Source organism: Oncorhynchus mykiss, chromosome 14, assembly GCF_057628025.1.
Source record: "Oncorhynchus mykiss isolate SJ-2025 chromosome 14, ASM5762802v1, whole genome shotgun sequence".
NCBI classification, from domain to species: domain Eukaryota; kingdom Metazoa; phylum Chordata; class Actinopteri; order Salmoniformes; family Salmonidae; genus Oncorhynchus; species Oncorhynchus mykiss.
In genome coordinates this window covers 31,185,110-31,201,072 of record NC_143035.1, presented here as the reverse complement: position 1 = coordinate 31,201,072, position 15,963 = coordinate 31,185,110, and the positions used below count along the sequence as shown (strand labels likewise).

Genomic DNA, 15,963 nt, shown 5'->3' with positions numbered 1-15,963 from the left:
CACCGGTGATCAGGTCATGTCGTCAGCGAACTTGATAATGGTGTTGGTGTCGTGCATGGCCACACAGTCATGGGTGAACAGGGAGTACAGTAGGGGACTAAGCACACACCCCTGTGGGGACCGTGGGTTAAGGGTCAGCGTGGTGGAGGTGACGTTGCCTACCCTCACCACCTGAGGTCAGCCCGTCAGGAAGTCCAGGATCCAGTTGCAGAGGGAGGTGTTCAGACCCAGGGACCCAGCTTGGAGGGGACAATGGTGTGTTAATAGTGTTAATAGTTCATAGTTAGCAGTTAAACATGTCCACATTACCATCACCACACACTGTGTTTCTGTGTTTCTCTCTGAGTGTTTGGTCTGTCTGTATGGGGTGGCTTCCGAATTATGCAATCCCTGCCAAACGCTACCAGCCTGTCACTGTCCTGCCACCCACTCTTCTCTCATCCTCCTCCTTACCTCCTCTCTTCTCTTCCCTTATTGTCTTAGCCCTGGCATGATGGTGCACCTTGCCAGCCGCAGCTATGCGTCTCCCAGCGTGTGTGTTTGATGAGAATCCCACCATGCCTCTCCAGTTCATGCCTGCTCAAGTCTAGAACATGCATGGCTCCAGGACAACACCAACACCTGCTTGGACCAGGAGTCCATTACCTGACTGTCTATGAAAGGAGTGAATTCAGTGAAAGTAGGGAAAGAAGAATATGTTCTGTACTGTATGCATGTACTTTGACAATCTGTTCAGTTTGTCTTGGAAACTGCTTCAGTCTCTTGCCACAGTTTCTCTCTGAGAGGGAGCACTGACAGTGGGCACATACATGAGTTAATACTTGACTGGTCCATTAGGAGACGTGCATCATATAGACATGGTGGATAGTGCAACTGCAATAAACAACAAAATCATAAATATAAACATGTAATAACACAGAACATCTATTAGGGTGCAAATAGAGTAAGGCTGGTGCTGGGAATATATACCAAGCAATACACTGTTTCCTCATATGGTGTAGGAAAATATGTTTGCCCTTGTATCCACCAATATGTTATTCAAAGTATTACCTAAATCTAACCACAACAGATGTGTCCAGTAAATACCATTGAATGTTATTACATTGTAGGCTAATAGCTGTAGGCATGCCAACATGATTCTGACAGATCTGTTTACATCCGCCGCACATTTCATTCCTCCGATGCAAGGAACAACAAGAGACACAGGTTTCTTAGCCAAACACTAGTTTATAACCACCTATCCATAGACACTTTTTTATATGGAAATACGGGTACAGCCACTGGACACTCCCCTCTCAACCTTGGACGTGGAAGTCTCCGTGTCTGATTGGCCGCTGAGCTTGGCTGACAACACCTGCTTGACTCCATCTAAATTGACGACCCGCCCTGGCTCTGGGAAATATAGGCAGCATCCCTGCGGTCCCAGCGTTCACTCTCTCTCTCTGCGCTGCCTGCCTGAATACAGTCTACAGCCGAGTGCAACGAGTTACCACAGACAGACAGAGAGCAGACTGGCTGGTCGGACCGGCGCGTTTCCGATACAACACTGCATCGTTGTTTCAGAGCGAAGAGAAGGCAGATTATAACACAGGTACCTACTGGTCTTCACAGATAGAGAGGCAGAAATGTTGGTCAAATTTGCAATAGCGCTTCTGGTTTTGTCAGTTCTGGAGCAAGTGGTGGGATTGGATAATATCGATGTTCATGACAACCCGCCAGAGAAACCGGCGAGCCAGAAAGGACGTATGTCTCTGCAGAACACAGGTAAGAAAGAGCCCACACAGACGTGCTCACACGCACCCACGAAGATAGATATATCTTTCTACCATATATACACATATAATGCAGACTGAATTGGTATGGGAAGTGGCTCGACGTTGAAATTGTGTTATCAGAATACAGGTCAGTGGGATAAATATGCGCGAGTGGTACCGCATGCTTATGTGTGCACGTGCTCTCCGCGCTGTGGATATTAGAGCGAGGAACACGTTCGCTCTCTCGCTCTCTCGACATACTGGTTTTATCATGGATGAGATTACCATTTCAGATTATCCACAAAGTGCATATATTGCAAATACAGGGAGACAGAAATTCAATATGTTAGTAAATTGTTAATATACAGACACAAGGTAAGTCATGATAGACGGTGTATATGGCAGCCTCTAGGTGTATGTGATTACGTTTTTTTTCGGGGTATGCTCGATACAACGTGATTGGTTCAAAGTTAGCCAACATCCAGCCGATCCATTGGCAACGAGTACTCGTTTTGCATTTAAATGAAACAAATTTGGCAAAATGACTTAGCCTATGAGCAGGCTACCACATATGAGTGATTGTCATGTGGTTGAAATAGAGGCTACACTGTAAACAGTGGCGACCGTCATTCAGGGCAGGCCCCACCTGTTTAGCTATAAAAAAATAAAATATTTTTGTTGTTGCCTGTTTTGCATGTTATTTTTGCATTAATACGTGTCATATCAGTTTGTAAGCAATGTGAAAAATAAATAAATAAATAAATAAATAAAGGTTAATAAAGCCGCTTGCAAACATGGTCTCTTTTTTGCTTTCTTGAGTCAGGCACCTCCAAAATGCAGGTGTTTCAGCCCAGCTCAGTGCTTTCTGTGGTAGTGGGGCAGCCAGCGGAAAATACAGAGTGACTACTTAGCCTATGAGCAGGCTACCACATATGAGTGATTGTCATGTGGTTGAAATAGAGGCTACACTGTAAACAGTGGCGACCGTCATTCAGGTTTTTAATATTCTCTAGTTTTGCTGTGATTGGCTCACTATTCTGTCACTCATGGGGACACTACGCCTCAATCTACAGGGAGAGCTAAGGAGTAAGCCCAATGGGTGCTGCCATAGATTTACAGTAGAAGTGCCCATCCAAGAAGGCTCAAGGTCATTGGCCACAGATAAAATGACATGACTTTTAAAATTTAGCAAGTCAGTTAAGCACAAATTCTTATTTACAATGACAGCCTACCATGGCCAAACCTGGACGACAGTGGGTCAATTGTGCGCCGCCCTATGGGACTCCCAATCACGGTCAGATGTGATACAGCCTGGATCACGTTATATCTACCGTAGCTTTGATTGGACTGATCATGTCAACATCATACTTTCAAAATCTTAGCTAGACAAGTTGGAAATCGCAAATTCAACAATGAGTGGTTTGGAAGGAATCAGTGGCTTACTGCAAGTGTTGCAAAGCAATCACTATTTTGCTTCCCCTGCTATTCGGTGGAGAGGTGTGGTCCAAGTCTGGGTTTAAGGGTCTCTTTTCCAAGCTTAAAAGGATAAACATTCACACACAATGTCACAAGTGTAGAGAGGAGGAGGCAGTCACAGGTTTAGAACTACTGAATTTATTATAGCACCATATATAAAACCGGGTTGAAACCCAAAGTGCTAAATAGTAGGAGAGATTCATCTCAGGAAAACAAGCAACAATGACAAATGACCGAGGGAGTATATATACAGTGATTGAGTGGGGATTGGAACCGTGTGTGTAATGATGACGAGACAAGTCCGGGGTTGATGGGTGAAGAGCGTTTTGCCAGCAGCAAGTTCGGCAGCAGCTAGAAGGCCGGAAATGCCGACCGCCTGAGCTGGACAGGAGGGGGAGCCAAAGCGAAGGCTGGTGTGACACGCAACACCATTGGCCAGAAAAGGTTGAATACATTGGCCATGCTGTCAATCCAGCATGACTTCTGCCGCGTTTTAAACAACTGGAAACTCGGAACTGGGAAATCTCAGACATCAGTGAGTTCAAGACAACTGGGAACGGTCATCCAACTCGGAATTCCAAGGCGGGAAACTCAGGCCTCTTTCTAGAGCTCCGACCTGAAGATCACTGACGTCATGATTCAACCTAGTTTTTTCCCCCTGAGTTCTCAGTTGTCTTGAAAGCACCATAAATCCAGAGAATCGCAGACTTTGATGATAAAGTCTCATGACAAAATTTGCCCACAAGAAGGACCGCTGTGCCACCTTCCTGTTCAAGTGGGCACAGCACAACGGTGAGTCCAAAAAGGTATTGTATGCTGCTGCATAAATCATGTAATATGCCAGGGAGATATGTATCCTGTAACTAAGAAAGTAATACTAAGTGTATGTTGTGTAGTAAGCTGGTAGTAACCCATGTGTCTCGCCTTAATAATTTGGTCCCTTTCCCCTCTTAATTTTGTCTATGTTCTGACTTGGTGGTGCACATGTAGCCCATAGCCTGTTTTAGAGAAATGTCATCAAATATTGTCTGCTTATATGCCCCCTTTATTTATCCTACGGTTCTGACTTGGTATAGAGGGAGAATACTGTAAAAACGTCCCATGTTCTGAATTCTGTCACTGTACATTTCAAAAGTGCTGAACAAATAATTATATTGACTACGTCCATCTTAGCTCACGTATTAATGTCTTAATCTAAATGAAGGATTGCCTCTTATCTGCTCATCATTCCCTGATGCCATAGTTTGTACTTCTCAATTGTCAGTAGAAACCACATTTGTTTAAGCAAGTCAGCCATATCAGCTATGTTTTTTAAAAAGGTAGTAAATGAAGGCTGAATGAACTGTTTTGCTGCCAGACAAGGCTCCACTGATAGTCAGGTGTAGCGGTGGTAAGGATTCACTCCATGGTGCTGAAAATAAAGCTCTGCTGTTGGGACAGCTTTATGTAGGCCTTAACAGTTTGTGGGCACCATTTGTCACCGTTATAGTGCAATTAATGTATTTTTTTTGTGTCGTGTAGTGGCTTTGCTGGGATGTATCTAAAACCTATTTTTTTTTGCGACACCTAGATTTACATGCTAAAATCACCACTGACTGTAATGGACAACTGTAATTTTAGGTATTATCAACAGTAAAAAAAAAACTCTGAAATGTTTAACTGTAGCATAGTGTAAATTCTGGTGCATTATGGGAAAATAGTACATATTTGTTGTTGTTTTTTTTTTTTGGGGGGGGGGGGTTGTTATAGTTCATATGGTACTGAAATTCCACCCAACTGACTACAGTGCCTTACTGTATCTTTGGAGCACCCGAAACCTTTTGACCACTAGTGGGTTCATGGTGTTGTAGTTTCTGGCTCATTAATATATTTTAAGGCTGCCTTGTAAGATGCTATATTTGTTGCACCTGGGAGTGAGAACGCTGTACCAATTTAACTCCTATGTGGTTATAGTGCCCCATCAATTTAAAATGTATAGGGGCCAGATTAGTGTGGCAGCAAGTCTTGAATTAAATGGTTGAGCATTTTGCCATGTCCTTTTGGTCTGTTTTTCCCTGTACTTTCTGCCAGTTTGAAAGCCTTTCTTAAGGCCGCAAGAAGTGCAAGTGATATAAAACGCAAAATATGAATGAATGTGTAAACGTATTATCAAGCAGCCAACCTGCTTGCACCAATCCCTTGTAATTACAGTAACATTCTGTGAAATACAAACCCCTCCCCTTAATTCATTCAGATTATGGTAGCATTTACTATTTTACATTCCAAACAAGGTGGTTCGAGCCCTGAATCCTGATTGGCTGACAGCAGTGGTATATCAGACTATAATACCATGGGTATGATTTTAAAAAAACATTCATTTTTTACTGCTCTAATTTCTTTGGTAACCAGTTTAAGGGCAATAAGGCTCCTCGGGGGTTTGTGGTATATGGCCGATATACCCCAGCTAAGGGCTGTATCCAGGCGCTCTGTTTCGTGCATAAGAACAATTTAGCCGTGGTATATTGGCCATATAGCACACCCCCTTTATTACTTAAGTATAATACAGTCAATCTTACGCTGTTGTAATATGAAATACAGAATTTTACCCGCCACGGAGTTACCTGAAAGATACTGTGAAATTCATGGCAACCTCTTTAAGGCTCGCACACATCGCACTGAATGTGGAACTAGTGTTCATCTGCCGAACATTCTGCGCGCTGTGTTTTAGGGACCACCCGCTGTAGACGCCTGACTGCCGACATTTTTTACACGATTCTACATGTAAAATCGGTTCGCAATTTACGTTCAGAGATGTTAAGTACTCTCGTCCAGCAAATACTATTGGTGTCTGAGCGCCTACAGTGGACTCCAGGCTTGAACTGCTGGTTGTTAGGCTCCTACAAGGCATGTTGATAGGGAATGATGCAATCGCCTCATGCAAGGCTGTTTCAGTATTCTTAACAGGAATCTTAGGAAATGGCTACAGTCTATTTACAATAACCAATATTATGAAATACTTCTCCATTAATCAATATAGAAATCATGAGAATGTAAGGGTTTAAATCCTTGTAGTTGCAGGGACAGCTCTGACGCAGCTGTGCACAGTAGAGTCCCTCAGTCAGTCAGTCTCACACCACTGTGTAATTCAATGCACGTTGCGGCCAGCTCGTACGATCCACGCACATTCCCGTGTAAACGCCAACACAAGCACTCGCAGCCGACAGCGGCTCACTTTTCCTGTAGTGCACCAAAGTTCAACCCAATGCCCACATCCCTTACACCCCCCCCCCATCTCATACACACACAGACACACAAACCTCAACCCCCCCCCCCAACAGAGCAGTGCTTGTTGACGAGCATAATTTCTCAAATAAATCTACTGCGTTAATTCGTTATTTACTCTGACCGGAGGGCTCGTGAGATTAATCTGCCTAGGCTATCAAATATCACACTTACAGTGATCCGCTGTTGAAATGCTATAGGTCTATTAATTCATTCATATCTCCCATTAAGATATGCTGTATATCCAAGACTGTATATCCTACGTTTTTTCTCTCATGCTGACCCGTTCTCAACCGCCCATATGGAGTGCCATACCCGGTGTAGTTAGTGATTCTATCCCACGTGGACAGAGTGCCTCAGTGACAGTGATGAGAGGAGAGGGAGATGAATAACCTTTCGGCTCGCAACTGATGGGACTCACTCTCTCTGTGGTTCTTCAAGACTGATTACAGAAGTTATTCAAATAAATGTTTTGAACCTGTATAGTCCAAAATAAACACTTATAATAGGCCTACAGTGTGTGTAGCCTAACAGTGTGTCCACATATACTATATGTTACATAACCGTTTACATAAACTAAAAATGGCTGCTTTTCTCCTTTGGGAAGGCCTCTCTAAATATCCTACCATTTGGGGTTAACAGGCAGACTTTTCCCTCTCTCCTGGTCATTTCTTTTTGGTCCACTATCATTTGTTTTATTTCTGTCCTCCTTAGCTGCCACTTGTCAGACGTTGTATAACGTTCGCATTTCAGTCATTTAACAGACACTCTAATCCAGAGTGACTTACATTAGTGAGTGTGTATATATATATATTTTTTTAATACTGGTCCCCCGTGGGAACCGAACCCACAACCCTGGCGTTGTGATGGCGCCATGCTCTAACAACTGAGTTACATGGACAGCAAGAGGCCAAAGGGTGACGTCACCTGCCAACCTACTACAGCCCTGGACTGGACTGTTACACATCTTCTCTTCTGTATATCTGGAAACTCTGGTTTCAATGTAAACATCAACCACTGGTCTTACCAGCGTCATGTCACATTAGACTGCATTATGAAACATTTATGTGTCACACTCTATCCCCTACAGTGAACTATATAGGGAATAGGATGCCATTTGGGACAGGACCAGTCCATCTCCCCACAGCAGCCCAGCCAGGCGGTCACTTAGAAAGTTCCTGTGAAAAGCAGATGGGGGACAAATATGTATACTGGCAACACAGACAGGGAAGACTAATTAATACACAGGTAGTCTCATTACATGATAGTTTAATACCAGGAAAACTGACACCTGTTGACTTCAACTCCGTAAAAGCACAATAGAGGGAGATGCCTTCTGCGTTTGTATGGTCTCTAGTACCCAACACTGTATCTGCAGTGCAGCATCCCCTCCTATCCTCACGACAGGCAATGCAGATGTATTTTGACGCAGAATGACACAGTAATAATCTCTCTGTCACCCTGCATTCATCTGCATTCTTCTCTCTGTGAAGAGACGGTGTTGTTTTCTTGTCTTCTCTCTCCACAGAGACATGTTGTTTTCTTGTCTTCTCCTCTCTCCACAGAGACATGTTGTTTTCTTATCTTCTCCACAGAGACATGTTGTTTTCTTATCTTCTCCACAGAGACATGTTGTTTTCTTGTCTTCTCCACAGAGACATGTTGTTTTCTTATCTTCTCCTCTTTCCACAGAGACATGTTGTTTTCTTGTCTTCTCCTCTCTCCACAGAGACATGTTGTTTTCTTATCTTCTCCACAGAGACATGTTGTTTTCTTATCTTCTCCACAGAGACATGTTGTTTTCTTGTCTTCTCCACAGAGACATGTTGTTTTCTTATCTTCTCCTCTTTCCACAGAGACATGTTGTTTTCTTATCTTCTCCACAGAGACATGTTGTTTTCTTGTCTTCTCCACAGAGACATGTTGTTTTCTTGTCTTCTCCTCTCTCCACAGAGACATGTTGTTTTCTTATCTTCTCCACAGAGACATGTTGTTTTCTTATCTTCTCCACAGAGACATGTTGTTTTCTTGTCTTCTCCACAGAGACATGTTGTTTTCTTATCTTCTCCTCTTTCCACAGATACATGTTGTTTTCTTATCTTCTCCACAGAGACATGTTGTTTTCTTGTCTTCTCCACAGAGACATGTTGTTTTCTTGTCTTCTCCTCTCTCCACAGAGACATGTTGTTTTCTTATCTTCTCCACAGAGACATGTTGTTTTCTTATCTTCTCCACAGAGACATGTTGTTTTCTTGTCTTCTCCACAGAGACATGTTGTTTTCTTATCTTCTCCTCTCTCAACAGAGACATGTTGTTTTCTTATCTTCTCCACAGAGACATGTTGTTTTCTTATCTTCTCCTCTTTCCACAGAGACATGTTGTTTTCTTATCTTCTCCACAGAGACATGTTGTTTTCTTATCTTCTCCACAGAGACATGTTGTTTTCTTATCTTCTCCTCTTTCCACAGAGACATGTTGTTTTCTTATCTTCTCCACAGAGACATGTTGTTTTCTTGTCTTCTCCACAGAGACATGTTGTTTTCTTGTCTTCTCCTCTCTCCACAGAGACATGTTGTTTTCTTGTCTTCTCCACAGAGACATGTTGTTTTCTTATCTTCTCCTCTTTCCACAGAGACATGTTGTTTTCTTGTCTTCTCCTCTCTCCACAGAGACATGTTGTTTTCTTATCTTCTCCACAGAGACATGTTGTTTTCTTATCTTCTCCACAGAGACATGTTGTTTTCTTGTCTTCTCCACAGAGACATGTTGTTTTCTTATCTTCTCCACAGAGACATGTTGTTTTCTTATCTTCTCCACAGAGACATGTTGTTTTCTTATCTTCTCCACAGAGACATGTTGTTTTCTTGTCTTCTCCACAGAGACATGTTGTTTTCTTGTCTTCTCCTCTCTCCACAGAGACAATGTGGTTTTCTTATCTTCTCCACAGAGACATGTTGTTTTCTTATCTTCTCCACAGAGACATGTTGTTTTCTTATCTTCTCCACAGAGACATGTTGTTTTCTTATCTTCTCCACAGAGACATGTTGTTTTCTTGTCTTCTCCACAGAGACATGTTGTTTTCTTATCTTCTCCTCTCTCAACAGAGACAATGTTGTTTTCTTGTCTTCTCCACAGAGACATGTTGTTTTCTTATCTTCTTCTCTCTCCACAGAGACATGTTGTTTTCTTATCTTCTTCTCTCTCCACAGAGACATGTTGTTTTCTTGTCTTCTCCTCGCTCCACAGAGACATGTTGTTTTCTTATCTTCTCCTCTCTCCACAGAGACATGTGGTTTTCTTGTCTCCTCTCTCCACAGAGACATGTTGTTTTCTTATCTTCTCCACAGAGACAATGTTGTTTTCTTGTCTTCTCCACAGAGACATGTGGTTTTCTTGTCTCCTCTCTCCACAGAGACATGTGGTTTTCTTGTCTTCTCCACAGAGACAATGTTGTTTTCTTGTCTTCTCCACAGAGACAATGTGGTTTTCTTGTCTTCTCCACAGAGACAATGTGGTTTTCTTGTCTTCTCCACAGAGACATGTGGTTTTCTTGTCTTCTCCACAGAGACATGTGGTTTTCTTGTCTCCTCTCTCCACAGAGACAATGTGGTTTTCTTGTCTTCTCCACAGAGACAATGTGGTTTTCTTGTCTTCTCCACAGAGACAATGTTGTTTTCTTGTCTTCTCCACAGAGACATGTGGTTTTCTTGTCTTCTCCACAGAGACATGTGGTTTTCTTGTCTTTTCCACAGAGACATGTGGTTTTCTTGTCTCTGGCACCGAAGCCTGGAGGCTGGTTTAGTATTCATCTACTATACTGACCGTAGAAAGAATATGAATCCCAAATTGAACCCTATTTCCTATATAGTGCACTACATTGGACCAGGGTCCACATAGAAGCTGTCTGCCAGGGGAACTCAAATCCCAGTCTGGATGTCCAGACCAAACCACTTGTCATTTTCTTTCATCCCCAGCTGAATGATTCATGTTACTGATTGGCCAGAGTAACCTGGTGGGAAACGATAAACCTGAAACTTTTTTTGTTATAAATGTTTTTGTTTGTTACACGTGGACAAAGAAACAAGGGGGGACAAAATACGGTCTCAAGGTGGTCTCTATTTGAGAAAAGGATCCTAGAACTCTTACTCTAGCAGAACCTTAGGTTAAAAATATGACAAGGGGGAAACGGCTCTGAGATGACAAGGGGGAAATGGCTCTGAGACGACAAGGGGGAAACGGCTCTGAGACGACAAGGGAGAAACGGCTCTGAGACGACAAGGGAGAAACGGCTCTGAGACAACAAGGGGGAAACGGCTCTGAGACTATGCTTAAGACCATGGCCTGTATCACTACATGTAATGGGGATAGAGGTTGATGCTTGATTGTAGACCGTAACTGTCAGTGACAACTCTCTCTCCATCTCTCTCCGTCCAGCTGAGATCCAGCACTGTCTGGTGAGTGCAGGAGACGTGGGCTGCGGTGTGTTTGAGTGTTTTGAGAACAACTCCTGTGAGATCAGAGGCCTGCAGGAGATCTGTCTGACCTTCCTACACAACGCCGGAAAGTTTGATTCCCAGGTAAGACACTCTGTATGTTTGTGTGTATAAGACTACATGTGTATGTGCGTACATGCGTATAAGTTAGTGCACACGTGGATTTATTGAGTTGTTTGCATCCGTAGCCAACGTGTGTGTGTGTGTGTGTGTACCCCAGTCCCCTTTCCTCTCCCATGGAGGTCAGGTCTCTGTGTATCAGGGCAGAGGGCTCCAGGTCCAGGGGTAGCCAGCTGGCACAATTCCCAGCCAGATCCCCTGTCAGACGAGTAGAACAGGCTTTGTCCCGGCCTCTCACTGGGCCATCAGACTGGGTCACAGAGGAATTAGTTCTAACCACCCTAGAACTAGAGCACGTATGTTCATGGGTTAGCAGGTTTTTATTGGTTCACCACAATCAACCAATCCAATAATCCCCAGCTTATAATTGCTCCATTCAACCCCTCTCCTCTCCCTTGCAATTATTCCCCAGGTTATTGCTGTAAATGAGAATGTGTTCTCAGTCAATTTACCTGGTAAAATAAAGGTTAATTACAATCATTAATGGTTGTGTGTTCTATATGCCTGTGTGTGAGTTTAGGGTTGAGTGTTCTATATCTGTGGGTTTAGGGTTGAGTGTTCTATATCTGTGGGTTTAGGGTTGAGTGTTCTATATCTGTGGGTTTAGGGTTGAGTGTTCTATATCTGTGGGTTTAGGGTTGAGTGTTCTAAACCTCAGCAAAAAAAGAAACTTCCTGTTTATTTTCAGCAAACTTAACATGTGTAAAATTTGTATGAACATAACAAGATTCAACAACTGAGACATAAACTGAACAAGTTCCACAGACATGTGACTAACAGAAATTGAATAATGTGTCCCTGAACAAAGGGGGGTCAAAATCAAAAGTAAGTCAGTGTCTGGTGTGGCCACCAGCTGCATTAAGTACTGCAGTGCATCTCCTCCTCATGGACTGCACCAGATTTACCAGTTCTTGCTGTGAGATGTTACCCCACTCTTCTACCAATGCACCTGCAAGTTCCCGGACATTTCTGGGGGGAATGGCCCTAGCCCTCACCCTCCAATCCAACAGGTCCCAGACGTGCTCCATGGGATTGAGATCCAGACTCTGCGCTGGCCATGGCAGAACACTGACATTCCTGTCTTGCAGGAAATCACGCACAGAACGAGCAGTATGGCTGGTAGCATTGTCATGCTGGAGGGTCATGTCAGGATGAGCCTGCAGGAAGGGTACCACATGAGGGAGGAGGAGGATGTCTTCCCTGTAACGCACAGTGTTGAGATTGCCTGCAATGACAACAAGCTCTGTCCGATGATGCTGTGACACACCGCCCCAGACCATGACGGACCCTCCACCTCCAAATCGATCCCGCTCCAGAGTACAGGCCTCGGTGTAACGCTCATTCCTTTGCTGATAAACGCCAATCCGACCACCACCCCTGGTGAGACAAAACCGCAACTCGTCAGTGAAGAGCACTTTTTGCAAGGACCTGCCATACAACAGGCCTACAAGCCCTCAGTCCAGTCTCTCTCAGCCTATTGCAGACAGTCTGAGCACTGATGGAGGGATTGTGCGTTCCTGGTGTAACTCGGGCAGTTGTTGTTGCCATTCTGTACCTGTCCTGCAGGTGTGATGTTCGGATGTACCGATCCTGTGCAGGTGTTGTTACACGTGGTCTGCCACTGCGAGGACGATCAGCTGTCCGTCCTGTCTCCCTGTTGCTCTGTCTTAGGCGTCTCACAGTACGGACATTGCAATTTATTGCCCTGGCCACATCTACAGTCCTCATGCCTACTTGCAGCATGCCTAAGGCACGTTCACGCAGATGAGCAGGGACCCTGGGCATCTTTATTTTGGTGTTTTTCAGAGTCAGGAGAAAGGCCTCTTTAGTGTCCTAAGTTTTCGTAACTGTGACCTTAATTCCATACCGTCTGTAAGGTTATAGTGTGTTAACGACCGCTCGACAGAATTATACATGGAATAAACAAACGTACAGTCAATAACACAATAGAAAAGTCTATATACAGTGTGTGCAAATGAAATAAGATGAGGGAGGTGAGGCAATAAATAGGCCAAAGTGGCGAAATAATTACAATTTAGCAATTAAACACTGGAGTTATAGATGTGCAGAAGATGAATATGCAAGTAGATATTGGGGTGCAAAGGAGAAGAAGAAAAAAAGAACAATATGGGGGTGAGGTAGTTGGGTGGGCTAATTACAGATAAGCTATGTACGAGTGCAATGATCTGTAAGCTGGTTCATTGAACAAGCATGGGAAACAGGGTTTAAACACTTTACAATGAAGATATGTAAAGTTATTTGAATCATCTTTGAAAGACAGGGTGAAAATAGATTTTTCTTTTTTTGCCGAGTTTATATGTCTGTGTGGGTTTAGGGTAAGGGTTGAGTGTTCTATATCTACTGTGTGGGTTTAGGGTAAGGGTTGAGTGTTCTATATCTACTGTGTGGGTTTAGGGTAAGGGTTGAGTGTTCTATATCTACTGTGTGGGTTTAGGGTAAGGGTTGAGTGTTCTATATCTACTGTGTGGGTTTAGGGTAAGGGTTGAGTGTTCTATATCTACTGTGTGGGTTTAGGGTAAGGGTTGAGTGTTCTATATCTACTGTGTGGGTTTAGGGTAAAGGTTGAGTGCTCTATATCTACTGTGTGGGTTTAGGGTTGAGTGTTCTATATCTACCATGTGGGTTTAGGGTTGAGTGTTCTATATCTACCATGTGGGTTTAGGGTAAGGGTTGAGTGTTCTATATTTAACATGTGGGTTTAGGGTTTGGGTTGAGTGTTCTATATCTACTGTGTGAGTTTAGGGTTGAGTGTTCTATATCTACCATGTGGGTTTAGGGTAAGGGTTGAGTGTTCTATATCTACCATGTGGGTTTAGGGTTGAGTGTTCTATGTGTCTGTGTGGGTTTAGGGTAAGGGTTGAGTGCTCTATATCTACTGTGTGGGTTTAGGGTTGAGTGTTCTATATCTACCATGTGGGTTTAGGGTAAGGGTTGAGTGTTCTATATCTAACATGTGGGTTTAGGGTTTGGGTTGAGTGTTCTATATCTACTGTGTGGGTTTAGGGTTGAGTGTTCTATATCTACCATGTGGGTTTAGGGTAAGGGTTGAATGTTCTATATCTACCATGTGGGTTTAGGGTTGAGTGTTCTATATATCTGTGTGTGTTTAGGGTTCGGGTTGAGTGTTCTATATCTACCATGTGGGTTTAGGGTTGAGTGTTCTATATATCTGTGTGTGTTTAGGGTTCGGGTTGAGTGTTCTATATCTACCATGTGGGTTTAGGGTTGAGTGTTCTATATGTCTGTGTGGGTTTAGGGTAAGGGTTGAGTGTTCTATATCTACTGTGTGGGTTTAGGGTTGAGTGTTCTAAATGTCTGTGTGGGTTTAGGGTTTGGGTTGAGTGTTCTATATCTACTGTGTGGGTTTAGGGTTTGGGTTGAGTGTTCTATATCTACTGTGTGGGTTTAGGGTTGAGTGTTCTATATGTCTGTGTGGGTTTAGGGTTTGGGTTGAGTGTTCTATGTGTCTGTGTGGGTTTAGGGTAAGGGTTGAGTGTTCTATATCTACTGTGTGGGTTTAGGGTAAGTCGTTCATCAAGGATGCTCTGAAGTGCATGGCCCACGGCTTGAGACACAAGTTCAGCTGCATCAGCAGGAAGTGCCTGGCCATTAAAGAGATGGTGTTCCAGCTGCAGAGAGAGTGTTACCTCAGACACAACCTGTGTTCTGCAGCCAAGGAGAACGTTGCGGTCATGGTGGAGATGATCCACTTCCAGGACCTCTTCCCTAAAGGGTGAGGATGGTTGCATTCATCAGTGTCTTTCTCGTCCATCTCATCCCTTCTCTTTCCTAAAGGGTGAAGAGGACTACATCTCTCTTTATCTCTGACCCTTTGTCTCATTCTCTCTGCCTTCTCTACTCTTCTCTCTGCCTCTTCCCCTTTTAACTTACCTAGAAGGTCAACCACCCATACCAAGATACCAAGCTGTGGATGTCCAGCCCTATATTAGTATAATAATCCCATGATCTCCCCCCCCCCACAGGCCATATGTGGAGCTGGTTAACATCCTACTGAGCTGTGGGGAGGAGGTGAAGGAGGCCTTAACCAGGAGCGTCCGGCTGCAGTGTGAGCAGAACTGGGGGGCTCTCTGTGACAGCCTGAGTGTCTGCTCTTCCCTCACCCCCCCTCCTGGTCAGGCCCCCTCCTCCACCGACCACCGCCGCCACGGGTCCCCCCACTCTGAGCCAGACCACCCCCGACCCCCCCGACAGGGGGACAAGGACAAGTCCAGTAAAGGAGGCTTCAACGCCCACCCCCGCAGCCGCAGCCAGGGTCCCCGCCGACAGAGCCCCGAGGCTGGGGTGGTGGCGGAGCAGGAAGACCCTGAGGCCACAGACATCCGGAGGTGAAAGAGACATTGGACCCTAACTATCCTGATTCTCCGCCCCGACCGTGTCACCATCGCAGCCCCCCCCCCCCCTCTCTTTCCCTCTCCTCTCCAGTCATTCCAGCAGTCCCAAATGGTAAATCTGCAGGTAACATGGTGTAGCTCGTTCAGTTACTCCAGATTGTAGTCCACCGACGTTTCTGTTCATTATTGAAATATAATAGATATTATTATCCTGATTTTGAAGTGTTAGGACTTTTTTGGGCTCTAATATAGCGTTTCTCAAATCGTGCTCACTGTAACATTTCATTATATTTGTATTATTTATTTGATTGTTTAAATATCCAAATGTACATAGATATACTTATCTATATTTATACAGTACGAACATGTATAAATATAGTCACCATATGCAGTACTGATGTACTATACGATTATAGTACATGGTGTGTTCTGTCGTATACCATACCTCACGACCCATCACCACCCATTACGACCCCACACGACCCA

General features: G+C 44.0%; 1 protein-coding gene across 1 annotated transcript; it reads left to right on the top strand.

Annotated features, from left to right (window-relative positions):
• Nucleotides 1-1,394: 1,394 nt before the first annotated feature.
• LOC110489114 (stanniocalcin-2-like) lies at nucleotides 1,395-15,692 on the top strand. Its single transcript, XM_036943299.2, has 4 exons — nucleotides 1,395-1,764; nucleotides 10,926-11,068; nucleotides 14,647-14,858; nucleotides 15,109-15,692. Exons 1-4 carry the CDS (start codon nucleotides 1,626-1,628, stop codon nucleotides 15,473-15,475), a joined length of 861 nt encoding a protein of 286 aa, XP_036799194.1. The 5' UTR covers nucleotides 1,395-1,625; the 3' UTR covers nucleotides 15,476-15,692.
• The last annotated feature ends 271 nt before the right edge of the window (nucleotides 15,693-15,963 follow it).